General features: G+C 50.6%; 1 protein-coding gene across 2 annotated transcripts; it reads left to right on the top strand.

Annotated features, from left to right (window-relative positions):
* The first annotated feature begins 1053 nt into the window (after positions 1 to 1053).
* LOC122746397 (zinc finger protein 345-like) lies at positions 1054 to 20558 on the top strand. 2 transcript variants are annotated; one of them, XM_043991970.1, is made up of 5 exons: positions 1054 to 1483; positions 2044 to 2118; positions 2575 to 2701; positions 2938 to 3030; positions 17088 to 20558. In XM_043991970.1, the coding sequence occupies exons 2-5, from the start codon at positions 2077 to 2079 to the stop codon at positions 19025 to 19027; spliced, it is 2202 nt and encodes a 733-aa protein (XP_043847905.1). In that variant the 5' UTR covers positions 1054 to 1483; positions 2044 to 2076; the 3' UTR covers positions 19028 to 20558. The 2 variants fall into 2 exon arrangements, with proteins under 2 accessions (XP_043847905.1, XP_043847906.1); XM_043991971.1 differs by lacking the exon at positions 2044 to 2118.
* The last annotated feature ends 512 nt before the right edge of the window (positions 20559 to 21070 follow it).

Genomic DNA, 21070 nt, shown 5'->3' on the forward strand with positions numbered 1-21070 from the left:
CCTGAGAGTAATGAGGTGATTGAAGTTCTATATGTTGGCATTTTCCCAAGGCTGGGAGTCAGAAGACCTCCCAAGCAGCTGAAGAATCCAGCTCTCTCCTCTCTCCCCCCCTTTTCATGCAGGTGTAGGGCACTGATCTCTACCAATGAGGAGAGAGACCCAGACCCGGGCTTTGGGACTCAGGTGACAGCCAAGGCTGGAGCTACCCTCGAAATTGCCCTGCATTCTGTGAGCACATGATCCAAGAAATTCCTCCTTGCTACCCATAAGCTTCCAGGGTTCTTGATCTTGGGATAACTCAATGAACCCCAGTCCAGAGCACTGGGGTTTGGGGCTGTCCAGGTTGGCAGGCCTCTGCCACATGGGCTTCCGTAGAACCTCTGGCCACAACAGCCTGCCCCTAACTACCCTTCCCCCTGTTGTTGGCTTACCCAGACAAGTCCTCTCTTGGGACTCTCCGGGTAAGTTTTCCCTGCACATCACCCCCTCCCCATCCCACTCCTGCTGCATGGGGTCTATTTCTCTGGTGCGGATCTCGAATTCAATCCCAGGAGAGCTGAGAGCACAGTGAAGGGTGAGCAGGTGAAAAGGGCGCTCCAAGTCTGTCAACAGCCTTTCGTGTCCCCAGTCACTTAAAAGGGGTTCTCCCCACTTAGTATGTCAATCATCAGCAAAAAGATCGCGTCTAAGGACGCTGAAGACAGCAGAAGTCTGCGCTTCGCACGAGGAGCTGCGCGGAGTCCGTGCCCAGTGTGGCGGCCTCAGCGCCCCCTGGCGGCCGCACAGGGAGCTGGCCCTTCCACGCCCCCCCCACCGTGCGCCGCAGCGCCCCCTGGCGGCCCGTGAATAAAGGCTCCAACAGGACCCTGCCTTCTAGGCGTTCAGAGCGCTTCCCAGCCTTTACTGCCCTGTACGTCCCATTGGCTGCTCCAGACGCCAGGCCTTTGCTCTGGCCGTCCTCCATACCCACCACCTCCGCTTCCTTCAAGTCTCGCCTTGCCCATCCCCCTAAGCGCCAGTCCCTCCCCCTCTGCCGATGGCCTCCTTTTTATCCCCTCCATGTCTGGTTTGAACAGGGTTGTTTGCATGTTCTTCCTCCTCCCCACCGGACTTTGAGCTCCTCGAGGGAGGGCACACAGTAGGTATTTAATCAATGCTTGTGGACTCCAACACCCGCGGTCTCTCTTCGCACGCGCGCAGTGCGGATCCAAGCGGGCGCGCGCTCGCGGGCGGGGCTCGGAGTCGGGATCGTGCTCGTTGGCTCCACCTCCTTACTGCGTGCGCGGTACAGATGGACTACGTTTCCCAGAAGCGTTTTCGCGCGACGCCGATACTCCCTTAGTCGGGGCCGAAGGAAGGAGGGGCTCGTGACTTAACTTCCGGTTCCGACCTCTCGCCGCGTCCTGGACGCGCGCGCTCGTGACCGTCTCGGCTCCTTCCTCAGCCGCCACCGCTGGGGTCCGAGCCCGCGTTCCAGGTCCGGGTGAGTGGGAACCGGGGGCCAGGAACCGGGCGGAGACGGGAGCGCGCAGGGGGCGTGACGTCCGACGTCGGCTGTCGGAGCCTCCGGGGGAGGGAGGACGCCCTAGGAGTGGAGTGGAGTGTCTGGGGGAGGGCCTGCGCCTGCGCACTTCCCGAGCCCCGCCTCTTCTGCCGCGTACGGGGTCCCATTGGCTCCTATGTCTCTCAAACACCGCCCCTCCATAGCTGGGCGGGGCCAGGGCTCCTACCTCCAATGGGGGGGGCGGCCAGAGACCCTCCTGAGGGTGGGAGTGGCGGATGAACCTGAGCGGCCCTCCTCTCCTTCTCCTGCTGGGGCTCCCTATTGCCCGCCCCCTGCCTCCTAGTATTGAGGGCCTATGGGCAGGAAACTGAGGCCCGGGGAGGGGGAGGGGCAGGTGTCCCGCCCCCACCCCTGTGATCCACCCTTCCAGGTTCGCTGTGCCCCCTTTTACATCTCTCGGGGTGCCCTGCCCCGACCTGCCATGACCCCCTCCCCCAGTCTGACTCCCCCGCTCTCCCGGGTCCCCTTTGTGCCCCCAGGAGGCTGCAGGTTCCCTGGCCCGGGCGGAGGAGATGAGAATGGCCCCCGTGCTCCAGATGCCTGGCGGCCCCCAGGTGAGCCGGAGGGGACAGAAGAGGAGCCCGAGGTCCTAGGGACCTGGCCGCAGGCAGGGCGTCTCCACTGGCCCCCTGGACAGTCGGGGCAGCCCCGGGCCAGGGGGAGGCAGCCGAGAAGTGGGTGGGGTCTGGCCTCCGCCTGCCTCAGTTTCCTCATCCGAAAAGCCTTGTAAAGGAGGACGGGGGCGTGGCCCCCAGGCTTTGGCCGAGCACTTAGCACAAAGCGGGGCAAACAGGAGGCGCTTAATCAGTGCTTATTTCAGGGGAAGGGTGAGGTCTGGTGAGGAATGGGAGCCCTTGGGGCGGGGAGGGGGGGATGACCAGGGCCCCGCCCCCCCTTCCCGCACCCCTGCAAGCAATGAGCAGACGCAGAAGACCTATGACCCGTGCTGGGGGGCAGTCCCTATGTGTGTGGGGGTCCCTGGGCAGGGCCTAGTGTCCGTGGTCTTTCAGGCCCCCGTGAGCTTCCAGGACGTGGCCGTGGACTTCACCCCGGAGGAGTGGGGGCGCCTGGCCCCTGCCCAGAAGAAGCTGTACCGGGAGGTGATGCTGGAGAACTACGGGCACCTGGTCTGCCTGGGTGAGGACCCCCCATCCGCCCCCAGCAAGCCAGGACCCGCCCCAGGGTGGGGTTCACGCCCCCCCCCAGCCAATGCTCTCCTTTGGGGTGCCCTGGGCAGGGCTCTGCCCCTCCCCCCACCCGTGCCCGCCCCCAGGACCTCTAAGATTCCCCCTCTGCCCCCCCTGGCCTTTGGGACCCTCAGGGGGTGCTCACCTTCCCAACTCCTGCTCCCTGCTCCCATTCCTCACCCGCAGGACTTGCCGTGTCCAGCCCCGACGTGATCGGTCAGCTGGAGCGGGGGGAGGCTCCCTGGACAGCGGCCAGAGATCCCCTGAGAAGCCGGCCAGGTGAGTGAGCCCCAAGGCATTTACTGGGGGCCCACAGGGGCGAGCTCCCCTTTTCTTCTTCCTCCTCTTTTTCCCTCCTCCTCTTCTCCTTCCTCTTCCTCCCCCCTCTTCCTCCCTCCTCCCCCTCCTCCCCTCCCCCTCCTCCCTCCTCCTTCCCTTCCTCCTCTTGCTCCTTCTCCCCCTCTTCCTTCCCCCTCCTCCTCCTCTTCTCCCCCCTCCTTCCCCCTCTTCCCCCTCCTTCTCCCCCCTCCTTCCCCCTCCTCCCCTCCCCCTCCTCCCTCCTCCTTCCCCTTCTTCCTCTTCCTCCTTCCCCCTCCTCCCCCTCCTCCTCTTGCTCCTTCCCCCTCCTCCTTCCCCCCCCCCATCCTCTGCACTGCTGGGTGGGCAGCCAGGCAGTGTCACCCCCTGCCCCAGTAGCTGAGTCAGAGTGGTGACCATCAATTGGTGGCTCTTTGGGGGGGATGGGCTTCTGGCTCAGCTGAGGGAGATAGAAGATGTCATTATGGCTGACAAGGTGTCAGTGGGAGAACAGGTTGAAGCCCACCAGCCTGCCTACAGAGCGGGGAAGACCTTCATCTGATGGAGTTCAGGGCAAGACTGTGGCCCAGCTCCTGGAGGTCTTAAGGGGGCCGTGTCTTGGAGGTTGGCTTTGTTCTCCCCGCTTTTGTTCACTGTGGCTTCCTGTGGTGCTGCTGCTGACAGAGACCCTCACGCTCACCCCTGCTGTCAGAGGGAGCAGAGGCTGAGGAGATGGTAGGTGGGCTCTGGGCGCCCGAAGGCCCAGCTGAGCGGCCTGGCGGAAGGGGCCCCATCTCCCCGATGGGTGTGCCTGACCACTACCCTTGTGATCCACGTGGGGGGTCATTCTTCCAGCCAGCACTGGGTGCTAGGAGGGAGGACGCCCAAGGCTGGGGTACCAGGGCCAGATGTTTGGCAGCCGCTGTCCTTCCTGGGCCATCTTTAAGTGACTTGTGTCTGTCACCTGGCCTGCAGGGCCGGGTACTTGCTTCTGTGTTGTTCCCTGAGTCCCTCTCTTCCCTCCTCATCAGCTCAGGTGCCTGGGGAAGCCCCCTCGCCCCCCCCATGCTTCTTTCTTCGCTCTCGGGAGGGTGCCGAGCCGAGGGTGGTCCCGGTCAGACACGCTGGAGCTCGGTCCAGGTTTCTCCTCACTGGGGTGGGTCTGATTCACGGCCTTGTCACAGCCTCCTTGGTTGCTGTGATGTGGATGGAGGGCGGCTCTCAGCCTCAGATTTAAATCAGCTTCCTGCCTGTCTTGGAGAGCAGACCTTGGTCAGAGAAATTTACTTCCAGAGTTATTTCCCTTCCAATCTTAGCAGCATTTGATTTGTTTGGGCAAAACCTTGAAAACTGTGTCATTGAAAGGGTCCATTTTGTCTTCTGTGACCTCTCTGTCCCTCCTTTGGTCACAAACTTTCCCGTCTGGAGATTGGGAGGGAGAGCTCTCCCTTGTTCGTCTAGTTTGTTTACGATGAGACTTTTGGTACCTGAGTATCGTACTTGTACATGGGGTGAGGTATTGTAAAAACCCAGATTTCTGCCAGATTGCTGTCCAGTTTTCCCAGCATTTTGTCCAATATCGAATTCTTCCTCTAGTTGCTTGGTACTGGGAGTTTATTAATCTCTAGGCTACTGTGCCCATTTGCTTCCCTGATTGAACTCCATTTTTTAATCAGTCCCAAATCATTTTGATGATGACTTCTTTGTAGTGGGGTGTGAGATCTCCCCCACCCTCACCCCGTTTCCCATTTTATCAAGAACTTTTGAGTTTTTTCCCCTAACTCTATAAAGTAATCCTTTGATAGTTTGATTGGTGTAGCACTGAACAAGTTCATCAGTTTAGGTAGTACCCTAATTTTTATTATGCTGGCTCAGCCTACCTATGTTCACTTAATATTCATCTTTATGATTTAGGTCTTTACATAAAATGTTCTATAATTGTATTAGCACAGTTGCTGTGTGTGTTGGCAGGTAGATTCCTGCGGATTCTCTCATTCTGTTATCTGAAATTTCTCTTTTTAACTCTACCTGCTGGGATTGGGGTTTGGGTTTTTTTGCTTTTGTTAATAGGAAGAAATGCTGATGGTGGATGTGGATTGATTTTATAGCCTGCAACTTCACTGGAATTCTTATTTCAGCTAATTTATAGCTGACTTTAAGGTTTTAAAGGTTCTCTTAAGTAAATCTTCATATTGCTGGTAAACATTGATCATTTGGGGGGGGCAGCTAGGTGGTGCAGTGGATAAAGCGCCAGCCCTGGATTCAGGAGGACCTGAGTTCAAATCCGGCCTCAGACACTTGACCCTTCCTAGCTGTGTGACCCTGGGCAAGTCACTTAGCCCTCATTGCCCTGAAAAACAAACAAACAAACGTTGATCATTTTGTTTTCTTTGCTCATTGTTGTTACCTCAGTTTCTTTTCATTGTCTTATTACTATAGTAGTGCTATATCAAATAATAATGGTGATAATAGACACCTTTGCTTTACCCCTCACCATTTTGGAAAGGCCTTCAGTTTATCCCCATTATAGATCATGCTGGCTTTTGGTTTTAGATATGAGTTACCCTGGGAAGAAAAGATCTATTTATTCCTGTGTTTTCAATTTTTAACGTTTTGTTTTAATGTGGCTCATTTAATTTTCCTTTGTTCAGTAAATAGGCATTGATTTTTCTCTTCCACCTTCTCTACCCCCCATCAAGCCCCCACCTCCATCCCCCAGCCCTGTGGAAAACAAAAATAAAACTGTCAACACATATGCATAATCAAGTAAAATTAATTCTCCTTTTGGCCACTTCCCAGTCTACACCTGAGTCTACCACTCCTCTGGAGGGAGGCAGGTAGCATCACACCCTGTTGGGCCCTTGGAATCCTAGTTAGTCCCTGGGTTGATCAGAATTCTGACATCTTTGCTTTGGCTAAAACATACTGGCCTTTATTTTGTTGGATCCTTTCTGCCCTTCTCAGTGAATTTATCCCATTCACATGGACAGTTAGGATCAAGAATCCACTCTGTTCTGCACTTTCTCTGCTCTTTGTAAAGGAGGTGCTGAGAAGGGTGGTCTCAGCTGCAGGGCGTGATGGTGGGGCCAGTCTGGTTCTGCTCCCCTGTCCTGCTCTGCTTTGACTCGTGTGGAGTCCAGCCCAAGATTCTGAGCCTTTTCTTTTAAACCCTTTTCCTTTTTATCCCGGCCTAGTTAGGGCTCCTCTTGGCCAGAACTAACCCTCCCTTTAGTCTCCCCTCTTATTTACTCCTTTCCCTTCTCGTTGTCCTCCTGCTTCTCTTGAATCATGTGTATTTCTATACCCAACTTTGTATGTGTGTTTATATGGGCGTGTGAGTGTGTCTGGATATGTGGAGGCCATGTGTGTGTGTGTGTGTGTGTGTGTGTGTGTGTGTGTGTGTGTGTAGGTGTGTGAGAGTATGTGTGTATGGGAGGGTGGGTGTAGGTGTAAGTGTGTATTCTTCCCTCCTTGGCCTAGTTCAGGTAAGAGTGAGGGGTTTTTCCTACCCTTCCTCCTCCTTTATAGAGATGTCTATTTGCATACTGCAGTTGTGAGATAATAAGTCTTTATGATGGGATTCTTTTTTAAATTCTACTTTATGATCTGGCCAAGCTCTGGGTACTTCCAAAGGGAATGTCTGGGCTGAGTTTATGTTTTCCTGGGCTCTGCTGCTACTTTCTTGGATATCGAGGGTTCTGTTATTCCAGGATCTCAGGGAGAGTTTGGGCTGGAGATCTATAAGCTTCAGTGCTCCCAAGAGTGGTTTGCTCCAAGGCAAAGTCTGAAGTCTGAACAGCACAACTGTGAGCTTGCCCCAGTGTGGAAATCCAGTAGACTTCTGCTGGATGCAGCCACTGTCAGCCCATTGAGAAGCCTTGGTTTTTCCTCTATAGGGCTCAATCTAGGCTGGAGGCTAAAACTAAGACCGGGCTATGCTGCTGGGGCCTGAGCCTTCAGCCTCTCCCAGCTTCTGGACTTGCTCCTTCCATTTAATCAAGTTAGCTTACGGTTTATGTATTTCATTTCTCCACCTGAAAAACCAGGTCCTCATTTTATTCATGAACTCAGTGTTTTGTTTTTAGCTTTTAGTTTTGTTCACCTTTGCTTTGATTTTCTGGATTTCTATTTTGATATTTGGAGTTTTAGAAAATGTGTTGACTAATGGGGTTTTTTTTTAGGTTTGTGCCCAATTTATTGATCTGTTCTTTATCTCTTGTTGATCAAAGTAACAAGAAATACACACTTTCCCCTAAGGATTGCTTTGACCCTGTTTCCCAAATTTGGATAGGTTGTCTCATTGTCATTATCTTTAATAAAGTTACCTATTTCTATGATTTGTTCTTTGCCCCACCAATTCTTTAGGATTAATTTATTTAGACTACAATAAATTTTTTGAATCTTTCTATAGCTGCCCTAATCGAATATAATTCTTATTTCATTGTGGTCAGTAGAGGATGTGTTTAATGTTTCTGCTTTTTTGCATTTGTTTGTGAGGTTTTCATGCTCTAATCTGTGGTGCCTTTGACAGCTGAGAAATATGTATGCACATTGGGCAGTTTGGTGGCACAGTGGATAGAATGTTGGGCCTGGAGTCAGGAAGACCTGAGTTCAAATGTGGCCTCAGATGCTTCCTAGCCATGGGACTCTGAGCAAGTCACTTAACCTTCATCTCCTCAGTTTCCTTAACTATAACATGGGGATAATAATAGCACCTACCTCACAGGATTATTTTGAGAATCAGATGGGATAATATTTGTAGAGTGCTTAACATATAGTAGATGCTTCATAAATGCTTATTCCCTCTGACTTTCTCTTTTCCCATTCAGTCATTTACAGCTTGGTGGTGCAGTAGATAGAGTGCCAGGCCCGAAGTCAGAGAGACTCATCTCCCTGAGTTCAAATCTGGTCTCAAACTCTTTCTAGCTGGGTGACCCTGGGCAAGTCACTTCATTCACCCTGTTTGCCTCAGTTTCTTCATCTGTAAAAAGTGAGCTGGAAAAGGAATGGCAAAACACTCCAGTTTCTTTGCCAAGAAAACTCCACATTGAGTTGCGAAGAAACGGACACAATTGAAATGACTGAATTGTCATAGATCTACTCTGACTTTTTTAGAATTCTGTTCCAGTTCTGAACTTATTCATTTTTTCTTAGATTTGTCTAGGGCTGAAAGGGGTGAATTTACAGCCCTTACCATTAGAATTTTACATTGTCTCATTTAACCTTTTAAAGAAGCATGTACCAGGCAGCTAGGCGGTGCAGTGGATAGAGCACCAGCCCTGGAGTCAGGAGTACCTGAGTTCAAATCCGGCCTCAGACACTTAACACTTACCAGCTGTGTGACCCTGGACAAGTCTCTTAACCCCAATTGCCTCACTAAAAAAAAAAAGAAGAAGTATATGTTTAGTGAATGTCCATTGTCCTTCCACAAGCTATTCTTTCCCTGTTGACTTCTTTTAGTCGTCTGTTTTTGCTGTCACCTTGAGGTCACGGCTGCTGCTCCTGCTTGTTTTGAGTTCTTCTGAAGCATGACAGATGTACTCCTTCCCCTTCTTTTTATGCTGTATGAGTCATTATCTTTCAAGCATCTTTCCTGTAAATAGCATCTTGTTGGAGTCTAATTTCTAATACCTTCTGCCATCCTTTCATTTTATCACATTCAGATGGGGCAGACAGGTGGAACAGTGGGTAGAGCACAACCCTGAAGTTGGGAGGACCTGAGTTCAAATCTTACTTCAGACATGCACTAGCTGTGTGACCCTGGGCAAGTCACTTAACCCCAATTGCCTTAAACATCTGAGGCCATCTCCAGTCACCCTGATATGTATCCTGCCCTTGGACCCAGGGGGCTCTGGAGGAGAGAGTGAGGCTGCTGACCCTGCACAGCCCCCCTCCCTTCAATCCTGTTCATTGCAAGACAAAAACAGCCATCATATTCAGATTCACAGTTGTGAGTGTGAATCAGATATTTGCCTCCATCCTGTTTTCTTCGACTTTCTCTTTACCCCTTGTCTCCCTGGTGACAAAGAACAGTATAAAGTGAAGGGCAAGGAGATGAGCAATTTGTATAGTGCCTACTATGTGCCAGGCACTGGCCAAAGTGCTTTCTACTGACCTCTTCTCATTGGATCCTCACAACAGTCCTGTGAGGTAGGTACTGCTCTACAGATGAGGACATGGGCAAACAGAGGTGAGGCGACTGGCCCAGGGTCACCCAGCTAGCAAGAGTCTGAGGCCGGATTTGAACTCAGGGAGATGAGTCGTGCTGACTCTGTGCACTGTGGCGCCCCCGGCTGCCAGTGAGACAGGAGGATCCTCATCCCCCCTCCGTTATATAAACTGGAGGCATTCTGCTTCTGCTCCCCATGCCTGTCATCTTCCCTAGCCCTGACCCAGTCATAGCTTCTTGCCTTCTCCCTGTTTTCTTCTCAGGGGAAGTCTGTTTGGCTTGCCCCTAACGTTCCCGGAATCTCCCCCTCTCCCCAGCCGCTCTTGTTTCCCTTTGGAGTTCAGTGCGTGGCGGGGTGGCCCTCTCTCTGGGCGGATTCAGATGAAGGTGAGGTCCCTGCCCTGTCCCCTCGGCCAGCTCTGCCTTCACTCGCCGTGCCCCGCTCTGCCCTTCCCTGCCGAAGGTCGTCCTCTCCTGACAGAGCTGCTCCCGGTGACCTCCCTGAGTGGAGCGCAGACAGGTCCGGCTGGTGTGGTCCCAGCCAGCCCACACTTACCAGTGGCTCTCAGTGCTTATATTTCAGTCTTTGCTCAGCTCTGATGCTTTTAGTTACTCTGATTCTCTTCTATAAAATCATGTTACATCCTTCATTTCTTTGCTTCTTAGAGATGTTTTGAAGCTTTTCTCTTTCTGGGTTTGTGTCTCAGGAATTTCTGGAACCGTAACAGCTCCTGCTTCTGGCCTTATTCCTGAAATGGGGGTTTACGTCGGGTCTGGGTCAGGACCTTGTTTGGGCCCGTGCGCTGCAGCTTTCTCTGGGCCTTTAGCGTTGGGTTCTTCTGGCTGGCTTGGGTTGGGGACGTGGATTTGCACTGTGCCCTAAGCAGTGTAATAGAGGGCCAAGCTGGGTTGCTGCCCCCTGATCTGAGCCTAGGTCTGGGCATTACAACCACAGGCTTTCCCTTGCTTGGAGCTCCAAGAGACTGCTGCTGTGCCCCTTCTGTCAGCCAGCTGGAAGACACTGCAGGCTCAGAGCCAGAGTGGCCAGCTCACCTGTGGTCCGAGCTCCCTCGGTCACTCAGCTGCAGACCGGACCTGGGACCAAATTGGGGACCGCCCTCTGAAGTCAGAGCCACATGGCTGCCGCTTCTTGCCCAGAACACGGTTTCAGGCCAGGTCTTTGCTGGATCCGGGAGCCCCCCATCCATGGCTTGTTGGCCACAGGTTTCTGCCCAAGCCCATGAGCAGGGTCAGAACAAGACAACTGTAGGTGGCTTCTGACACAGCTCCCTATCTGTGATGGCCCCATGGGGCAGTATGGCAACCCATCACCTCTCCCCACCAAGTCCACCTCCCTGGGCTGGGCAAATGACCCCCTGGAGATGCTTCTGGGATTGATCTGGGGCTCTTCTTCTGCAGTCCTGCAGGGGCTGTGTCCTGTCTCAACCAGTCTCTCATGTAAGGGACTAAAATTCTAGCTAGTCTGTCTAAAATTCTAATGAGTGGTCGCCAGTAAATTAGAAGCTTTAGCAAGAGTTTAGACTTCTAAGCATTTATTAATGAGAATAAGAATTTGGTGAAGAGAGAGAAAGAGGCCTAGATGCCTACATCTATCTATCTCAGGGAGCACGCATTTCTAGCTCCATTCCCCATGAGGTCCTGATGAAAGAGAATGAGAGAGAGAGAGAGAGAGAGAGAGAGAGAATGAGAGAGAGAGAGAGAGAGAATGAGAGAGAGCTTCACCCCTTCTTTGTCCCACAAGCCTCCTGTCTAAACCAGAAACATCAAACGTCACTTCCTGACGCCAAGGAGCTGACCTTCCAAGCCGCATGGCGCCTTCTCCTGGCAAAGCTTTCCTACAGTATCTCTCCAGCAGGGGGTGTCACTCCAGTTGTCACACTCAAGAACTCTATCTTCCCCTCATGGTGTCAATTCATTATAGATTTTGAATAGTCGGCATCTAGGGAGGGTCACGGTGCACAGAGCTCTGCACCTGGAGTCAGGAAGACTTGAATTCGAATCCCTTCTCAGACAGTAGTGGGGAGACCCTGGGCAAGGCCTTAACCCTCCCTCAACCTCCCTTTCCTCCTCTATAAGATGGGGATTCTAACAGCATCTGCCTTTTAGGGTTGTGAGGATGAAATCATGTTTGTAAAGCACTTCCGTCACGGGACTTAAGGGAAGGCAGGGAGCAGAGGAGGGAGAGTGTTCCAGGCTCCAGGCCTGGCGCGTGGGGGCACTAGGAAGGACTTTGGGCCCTGGGGCTGGGAGGGAGACCCCGGAGTGTATTGAGGAGGGAAAATCACTTTGACGGCTGATGGGAGGAGAGTTGGGAGGGGAAAGACACTTTGCCAGAATCCGCATCTTTCTGCTTCCAGATTAAATAATAACAAAAGAAGACAAAACCTCCAGGAGCCTCTGCCAGGGTGGAGGGCAAGGGTGCGGTTTTATGAGGTCCTGCTCAACTCTGGCCCAAGGTGTCGGGTTGGCAGGTGGTCAGATTAAAGGGGAGAGGTGCTTCCCAGACTCCGATGGATGTCCAAGAAATAGGGTGGGCATCCAGCCAGGGCAGGGCGCGAACCTGGCCTGGCTGGTGGGGGCACGAGGTAGAGAGGGAAGGCCTGTTGGGGTGCTGGGCTGCTTCTCCCATTGTTACTGCTCCTGCTGCCACGCCTTCCCCCTTCCCACCCCCACATCCAGAGACTGCCATGACCAGGCCTGGATTGGGCCAAGGGCCTGCCTCCTCTGTCATGGTGACCGCAGGAGCTGCTGTATTTTCTGTTCACCTCCCCAGGGTTTGCACTGGGCATTCAAACATGCATTCATTCATTTATTCATTCATTCATGCATGCATTTGTTCAGTCAGTCAGTCATTCTATGTTCTCTGGCTTTTCTCTGCAGTTATGCCTCTGCTTGGGGTCACCTGCAAGTAGACACAGGTCTACCCTCCTCTCCCTACAGCTCCAAGCAGCTGCCAGCTGGGAGGCATTTCTTTTGTTGCAGGTCAAAGGGCAGATAGCTTCCTAAGGATTCTCAGCTCCCACCCGGGGCTGGTCTCAGAGGGTGGGAGCTGAAGGGGGGTCCGTCACTTAGAAGAGTTGCTTTGGCTGCCGCCTGAGTGTCTGCTCTTGAGCAGAAATGCATTTTCTGCCTGCTCTGACATCCCAGCCCAGCGGCTCAGGCAGTCTGGTCGGGGCTGCGAGGGGGGTAGGGAGAGCATCGGGAGGCCCCTTTCGGAAGGAGGGTAGAAGATCTTGTCCAGGGCCACCCCAGTGCTAGACTCAGGAGGACCCTCTCTGGGTGACCCTGGGCAAGTCATGTCACCACTGCCTGCCTCAGTGTTCCCAGCTGTCAAAGGGGGATAATGGCAGCACCCACCTGGCAGGGCTATGGTGAGGATCAAGGGACATCTGTAAAGTGCTTAGTGCAGTGCCTGGCACATAGTAGGTGCTTAATCCTTGCTTCTCCTCCAAGGCCATCTAGATATTGGGCTTTGACACATTCGAGGCATTGAAGGAAAGCTGGACTCACTTTACCTCATCTGACTTCTCATCAGCCCAGTAAGCATTTATCCAGCACCAGCTGTGTGCGAGACCCCACCAGCACTGGGGACACAGAGGAAGCAACAGGCTCTCATTCTGTGGCCGAGTCCTGTTGTTACATCTCTCAATAGGCCCCTTCTCTCCTCAGACACTGTTACCAGGCCGGTGCTGGCCCCTGGCACTTTGTGTCTGGAGTGAAAAAAGCATCAATTAAGTACTTACTGTATGCCAAGCACTGAGGACACAAACAACAGTTAGATAGACCCTCCTGTTCCGATGGGGTGATGACACCCAGGGAAGGCTCCAGCCACAAGTAGGAGGGAGAGGTCCCCTGGGCCTCAGGGCAGAGCAGAACAGCAGATGGGCAGGCCCCTTCCTCCTGGCATTCCTGCTGTGGAATCACTGGACACAGCCAAGGACGGCGGCGGCCAGGACTTTCCTTCCTGGGTTCTTCGTCGCTGTGGCTCCAGCCCCCCTCAGGAGCGGTCCATCCCCAGGCCACCTCTCCCCAAGGGCTGCCTCCCAGGATGATGGCTGGATGCCTGGCCGTTCACAAGGCTCTTGGGCTCGGGGTCTGAGGGGAGATGGTGGTCGGCGGGGGGTGGGGGGGTGGGAGGGGGTGGTTTGACTTGCCTGACACGTGCTGCTGCTGGTCTCTCGGGCTCGGTTGCCTTGCCCATCCGTGAGTGGCATCTGGACTGTCACGGCAGCTGTGGGAAGCCCAGCCTCCATCCCATGACCCTTCTGAAGCACAGGTCTGGCCATGTCACTCTCCCCCCATCTCCCCTTCCCTTCCAGGCTCAGATACAAAATCCTGGTGGCCTCAAAGCCCAGCAGTCTTCTTGGGCCATCCTGCCCTCCAGGGAGGCTGTGCTCCTGGCTGCTCCTGCCACAGCACACAGGGCATCGTCAGTGGCTCCTGTACCCCCAGCATCTTCCACATTGCCACCTGAGGGTTTCCCTGCAGCGGTTCAAGCTCCAGCTAGACTGCCACGTTGTGCAGGAAGCCTCCCCCTCTTCCCGTGTGACGGAGTCTCCAGTTTGTCCTGTCTAGGGCTCGTTCGAACAGTTGTGTATCACCAGTGCTTCTCTGGGAGCCTGCACATGGTAGGGCCTTAACAAAGGCTCGTTGACTTAATTTGCTGACTGGGGAGGAGCGGCATCACACAAGGCCTCGTGTAGGTGATGGAGGCAGGGGGGTCGGAGTCCGTGCCAGATCTGGGGACAGCCTGTCCAGGTTCACGGAGATCGACCTGTGCATGAGCCTAGAAAGGTGGATCAGCCGAATTACGCCGAGTTTGCGGTTTATCCCGGAGGCCAGTGTGGCCCCAGACCACACTGAGAGGGGAGTGATTGTGATTGCTTTGTATAAACCTTCACCTCTCCTTGGGGACACCATTGAGGAGGCTGCTACAGCAGGCAGGTGAGAGGTGACATGGTCCTGTGCTCAGGGTGGTAGCCATTTGAATGAAGAGAGGGTAGAGCAAAGTAGGCTTGACAGGGCTTAGCAATAGATTGGATGTGAAAGATGAGGGAGAGGGGAGGTTAGCAAGAGGGTGGGGTGGGGTGCGGTGGAAAGGGGAGGGATACATTTTAGACATGCCGAGTCTGATACACCTGTGGGCGTCCAGGAGCAGATCACCCCAGGCAGGTAGTGATGTAGGGGTACTTCTTAAGAGAGGGGTAAGGGCTAGACATGTAGAATTCAGGATCACCAGCATACACCGGAGCTGATAATCCAGAGAAAAGAGAGAACTCAAAACACTGAGCCTTAGGGGATGCCCACAAACAGGACAGAACACGGATGACAGCATAGTGATGGAGACTGGGGACACCTCGAGGCCTCCTCCGGCAGTGTCGTCCTGCAGAGAAGCCAAGGCCACTTGGCTCTGAGGACTTTCAAGACCAGAATCTGACCAGAAATGAACAGGGTGCAATGAGAATATGGCTTCGGACTGCTGCAGGTAAGGAGGCCCAGTATCCAGGAAGGACTCACTAGGCATTTGGCCCATGACATGAGGTAGTTGAGACAGCTGGGATGGCCATGGTCTTTGAGGTCATGCTCCTTGAGTATTCGTTAGCAGAACTCCAGTGCATGAGTGTGGAGAAGAGAAGACTTTTTGCAGGATAGGACTCTTCTGTTTCTTAAAGCAATTGGTATTAGACAATACTGCTTGGCCTCAGAAGACAGGAACCCGAGGGATGGTTGGAAGTTTCAAAAGGAACATTGGGGCTTGATCTAAGTCATTAATGCCTAACTTAGAATATTCTCAAAGTGAAACTAGGTTGCTTGAGAGACAGTAGGTCCTTCCTCACCAGAAGTCCTGGGGATCTGTTTTAGACATGTTAAATTTGGTGTGCCTATGGGCCATCCACTTGTACATAAACCCCCAGGCAGGTGCCAATATAGGTGGTATTTTGTAAGGTTATTTAAAAAATTTATTAATATTTAAAATTTTATCATTTAATTCTGGAAACACTCTTCCTTCTTAAGTACTCTTAAAACCAACTCGTCTACTGCATCTGAGGGTCTGCTCAGCATTCCTGGTGAAAGGTGGCGCGCTTCCTTATCTTTCCCTAGGCCTTTCTCTTACGCGGTTGTCCATTTCCCTGGAGAACAGCGAAATTGTTTTCCTGGTTCTATTCACTCTTCATTCATACAAAGCTTCTCATGCTTCTTTGTTCTTCTTCTTCTTTATTTTTCTTGGGTTTTTGTTTTTTTTTTTGGTGAGGCAATTGGGGTTAAGTGACTTCCCTGGGGTCACACAGCTATTAAATGTCAAGTATCTGAGGCCGGATTTGAACTCAGGTCCTCCTGAATCCAGGGCCAGTGCTTTATCCACTGTGCCACCTAGCTGCCCCTTCTTTGTTCATTCTTTTTGGGGGGGGCGGGGCAATGGGGGTTAAGTGATTTGCCCAGGGTCACACAGCTAGTAAGTGTCAAGTGTCTGAGGCCGGATTTGAACTCAGGTCCTCCTGAATCCAGGGCCAGTGCTTTATCCACTGCGCCACCTAGCTGCCCCCTTCCTTTGTTCATTCTTAAGGCGTCGTCCTATTATGTTCACATACCACAACATGTGTCCCTGTTTGCCACTCCATGGGCACCAGTTCTTGGCTAAGACACAGAAGAAATTGCAATGTGTGTCTTGGTATATGTGCGACCATTCTTTCTGTGTTTGACTCCCTTGGTGGCATAGGCCCTGTAATGAGAGTGCTAGGTCACAGGGCCAGTTTAGTCACATTCTGGGGGGATCATTCTCATATTTTCATTTCAGCACTTACAAATTAGTCAACAAGCATTTGTTTATAAAGCACCTACTATGTGCCAGGCATTCTGTTAAGCACTGGAGATATTTTAAAAGGACAAGATTATTTTCCATATGTCCATGGCCCTAATTATAATTCAGAAATGCAGTGTGAAGCTAGCCTTGTCATTGGAAAGACCTGGGTTTTCAAGTCCTGGCCTGTGACTAATTGCCTATGTGACTCTGGGCAAATTATGTGACTTCTCAGTATGTCCAGGCCATTCTCAGACTGTGCAATGGAGTGCAGTTACCCTTCTGCATTGTTAAGGGAGTTTCCATGCATAGAAATATATACACTGATGAAGCTCCGGCCTCACTGGGCATTCTCAGTTTTTCTATCTGTAAAATGAAGGGATTGGACTAGGTGACCTCAGAATCCCTTACTGCCTTTAAATCTTTGGTCCTAATGATCAAATATTCATTCTTCACCTTGAATTTGAGTAGTCTCCCTGGATCTTTGGCCTCTTCTCCTGGATCAGCCATTTGGACTGACAAAAGGGCACTGGGGCTGGAGTCCAAAGATGTGGTTTTCAGTTCAGTTTTGAAGTGTATTATCATTATGGCCTTGGGCAAGTCATTAAATGAAGCTGAGCTTATTTCTGCTTTGGAAAAGAGAATGACAAACCTGCCCACCACACAAGGTGTGGAGACTTTGAATGTGAAAGCTTTTATAAGCTAACTGAATTATTGTGCAAAGTGGTGTTTATGTCTATAATAATAATTTTTATATTTGCAATTTGAAGGGTTAGGGTTAGGGTTATTTGGGAGAAATGTTCCTCATAGCCACCCTAAAAGCATGATGACTTATTCTACCCTGTAAAGTTTAATAATAATTTTTCTCAGGATTTGGGTGGGGGAGAAGAGATGAGGGAGAAGCCTCTGCACAATTTCTCCTCTTCTGTGACTCTACTCCCACTTTCCCTTGGAAAGAGTTGTCCAAGAGTTGTCTCAGTTGTCCAAGGTGAATCCTTGGACACCTCCCTGGAAGAATGGGGAATATTCATATTTTGCATTTTCTTTCAGATGGCCACACTAGGACTGAAACCAGTGAGTCAGCTCCAAAATTGGGCCTTTCTGTGGAAGAAGCATCTTTTGAACAACTCACAAAGGATGGTCCCTGTATCCCTAGTTTCAGAAAAGCTGGAGCCTGTGCTTCAAGGTTAGAGGGGCAACAGGACAGTAAGGAACAGACTCTTCAGAAACGTGATAACCATAGAAAGGGTTTCAGGCTCCAGCCGGGCCGAAGACGATATCATCGAATCTGCTTAAAGAAGATATTTTCCAAGTACAATGAATGTGGGAAACCCTTTGATTATAATTCAGGTCTTATTGACTATCAGTTAATTCATGCTGCAGAGAAACCTTTTGAATGTAATGAATGTGGCAAAGGCTTCCGCTGGAGCACGGAACTTACTGTCCATCAGAGAATTCATACTGGAGAAAAACCTTATGAATGTAATGACTGTGGGAAGGCCTTCCGCCAGAGCTCGCAACTGACCATACATAAGAGAATTCACACTGGGGAGAAACCTTATGAATGTCATGAATGTGGGAAGGCCTTCCACCAGAGCGCAGGACTTACACAGCATCAGGCAATTCATTCCGGAGAGAAACCTTTTGAATGTAATGAATGTGGGAAAACCTTCCGCCGGAGCTCACAGCTTACGGGACACCAGAGAATTCATACCGGAGAGAAACCATATAAATGTAGCGAATGTGGGAAAGACTTCCGACAAAGTTCACAGCTTACTATACACAAGAGAATTCACACTGGAGAGAAGCCTTATGAATGTCATGGATGTGGGAAGGCCTTCCACCAAAGTGCAGGACTCATGCAACATCAGAAAATTCATACGGGAGAGAAACCTTATGAGTGTAATGAATGTGGGAAGGCCTTTCATCAGAGCTCACAGCTTACTGTACATCAGAGAATTCACACTGGAGAGAAACCATATGTATGTAAGGAATGTGGGAAGGCCTTTCACTGGAGTTCACGGCTCACACAACACCAGAGAATCCATACTGGGGAGAAACCTTATGAATGTAATGACTGTGGGAAAGCCTTTCGCCAGAGCTCACAACTCCTTGTACACCAGAGAATTCATACAGGGGAGAAACCTTATGAATGTAAAGAATGTGGGAAGGCTTTTCATCGAAGCACAGGACTTACACAACACCAGAGAAGTCACACTGGAGAGAAACCTTATGAATGTAATGAATGTGGGAAAACGTTCTTGCAGAAGTCTTGGCTTACTGTCCATCAGAGAATTCACACTGGAGAGAAACCTTATGGATGTAAGGAATGTGGAAAGGCCTTCCGCCGGAGCTCACAGCTGACTCAACATCAGATAATTCATACCAGAGAAAAACCTTATGAATGTCATGATTGTGGGAAGACTTTCCACCAGACATCTCAGCTTATTCGACATCAGATAATTCACACTGGAGAGAAACCTTATATATGTAATCAGTGTGGGAAGGCTTTCCGACAGAGCAAACACCTTACTCGACATGAGATAATTCATACTGGAGAGAAACCCTATGAATGCAATGAATGTGGGAAGGCCTTTCGCCGGAGCATAGAACTTACCAGACATCAGACGATTCATAGTGGAGGGAAACCTTTCGAATGTAATGAGTGTGGGAAAGCTTTCCGCCTAAGAACAAGACTTACTGAACATGTGAGAATTCACACTGAAGAGAAGCCTTATGAATGTAATGAGTGTGGGAAGGCCTTCCGCCAGAGTGCAGGACTTATACAGCACCAGAGGATTCACACTGGAGAGAAGCCTTATGGGTGCAGTGTGTGTGGGAAGACCTTTCGCCAGAGCTCACAGCTTATTCGACATCAGAGAATTCACACTGGAGAGAAACCTTATGAGTGCAACGTCTGTGAGAATGCCCTCTGCTTGAATAAACAGCTTACTCAACAGTACACTACACAAATTGGAGAGAAGCCTTAGGGAGGTAAAAACGTTATGAATGTAACAAACATGAGGATTTCAGCCAGAGTACACACTATACTTTATTGTAGAGAACTTATACCAAAGGAAATCTTATAGATTAACAAGTCAATATCACACTTCCCACAGTGGCCATTCCAGATCATTTCCTTTCTTAAGTCTCAAGCCATCCATTTTCCCCCAGTGTCTACACTTACATTAGATGACTTTGCCACATTCCCCCTCTCCCCCATGACCAATGAAGTCTATCTAACTTGAACTGATTTCCCCAATTCCACATCTGTACAGTTCTTGAAAATGTCCATTGCTTTCTCTTAGGCCTTATAGCGACAGAAAGTCACAGAATCAGCTGAGTAGAGACATGCCCTTTTGGTCATCTTGTCCAGTCTTTATCCTTAGAAAAGATTTAGCTAGAATACATACAACAAGATGAAAACACTTTCCCTATCAGAGTCCCATGGTTAGAGCTGTAAAGGGCCTTGGAGGTCCAACCTCTACCTGAACAAGAATACCCACTACCACAAAATGAAATGGCCATTTATGCTTTGCTAGAAGACTTCTGGGGGGCTGGAGTGGGGAGCATTTTCTCTTGATGCACTCCATTGCTGTGCAGTTTCCTCCTGTTCCTTTGGATTCTGTCCTCGGGGGCCAAACAGGGTCTTTCAGATACATGACCATGTCTGTCATGTTCTCCCATTGCTCAAGGACTTGAAGGTATTGATCCTTTTCTATCTCTCCCAACCCAGTAGCCAGTGACCTGCCTGTTCTCTGCATGATCTCCAGCTTTCCAGTGTCTTTACACTGATTCCCCAACAACAAAACTGAACAGAGTTCTCCAGATGGGCTCTGACAAGGGCAGAATCAGGTGCCAGACCATTCCCAGATGCCTCCTCTAATCTCTCCACTAATCAAATGAATAAAAACCCTAATCCTTGGCACTCCAGCCTATCCAACACCAACCCATACCTTATCTTTGTATCTCCTGGTGTTAGTATTGCCACTTTGTAGACGAGGAAGTCAAAGCGGAGGGAGATTATGACTTGTCCATGGTAACCAGATTAATGTTACATCTTCAGCATCTCAATGCCTTGCAGTCTCCTTTCTTTCCCACCCTCTCTGATCTCTCAGAGCTCACTAGGGAACCTCTTTATTGCTGTTCAATCCAAATTCTCATTTGCCTTTAGCATGTATTTGACAGTGACGGTCACCATTTTGATAATCTCATCTTCAGGGATGAGAAGCTGAGCTTAGCTCTCTTAGCTAAACAATATTATAAATAAAGAGCATGGCCCATCAAATCCCTTTCTAACAAACCTATAAGGTAAGTAGGGGCAAGCATCCCCATTTTGTAGATGAGGTCAGGGGAGGCATTGAAAGATTTGCCTGTGGTCCAGGAGCTATTTACTGCTAAGGTGGAATTCAAATCCAGGTCTCCTGACTCTCAGCCTGGCATTCTTTTCACTATATCATGCTGGTATTTCCTTCTTTATTTTTCCTTCTTTATCTCCATCTAGGTGGCACAATGGATAGAGTTCTGGTGCTGAAATTGGGAGGATCTAAGGTCAAATCTGACCTCAAACACTAGCTGTGTGACCCTGGGCAAGTCACTAAACCTCAATTGCCTCAAACATCCAGGGCCATTTCCAGTTGTCCTGATAATATATCTTGCCACTGGACCCAGATGATTCAGGAGGAGAGATTGAGGCTGGTGACTTTGCACAACCCTGCCTCATTTAAATCTAACTCATTGCAAGTCATGACATCTGTCATGGTCCTCTTCAAGAATGAAGGACAAACAACCACCTTGGTTGGATCCTTGATCTTTTCCCAACTCTGAGAGGGAAATCTGGGTGTTCTCCAAAGACCTACCCTTGACTTTTTTCTTTTTTATGATCACTTCCATTGGAGATCTCATTCCCAGGGTTTAAGTAGAAAAGCAGTGTGGCCCAGTGGATAGGGCTTCATTGGTATTAGAGGAACAGGGACCAAGTCACCCCTTTCCACTTACTAGCTGTTTCATTGGGCAAGTCATCTTCTGTATGC

The sequence above is a fragment of the Dromiciops gliroides genome, chromosome 3, assembly GCF_019393635.1.
Source record: "Dromiciops gliroides isolate mDroGli1 chromosome 3, mDroGli1.pri, whole genome shotgun sequence".
In the NCBI taxonomy this organism is placed as follows: domain Eukaryota; kingdom Metazoa; phylum Chordata; class Mammalia; order Microbiotheria; family Microbiotheriidae; genus Dromiciops; species Dromiciops gliroides.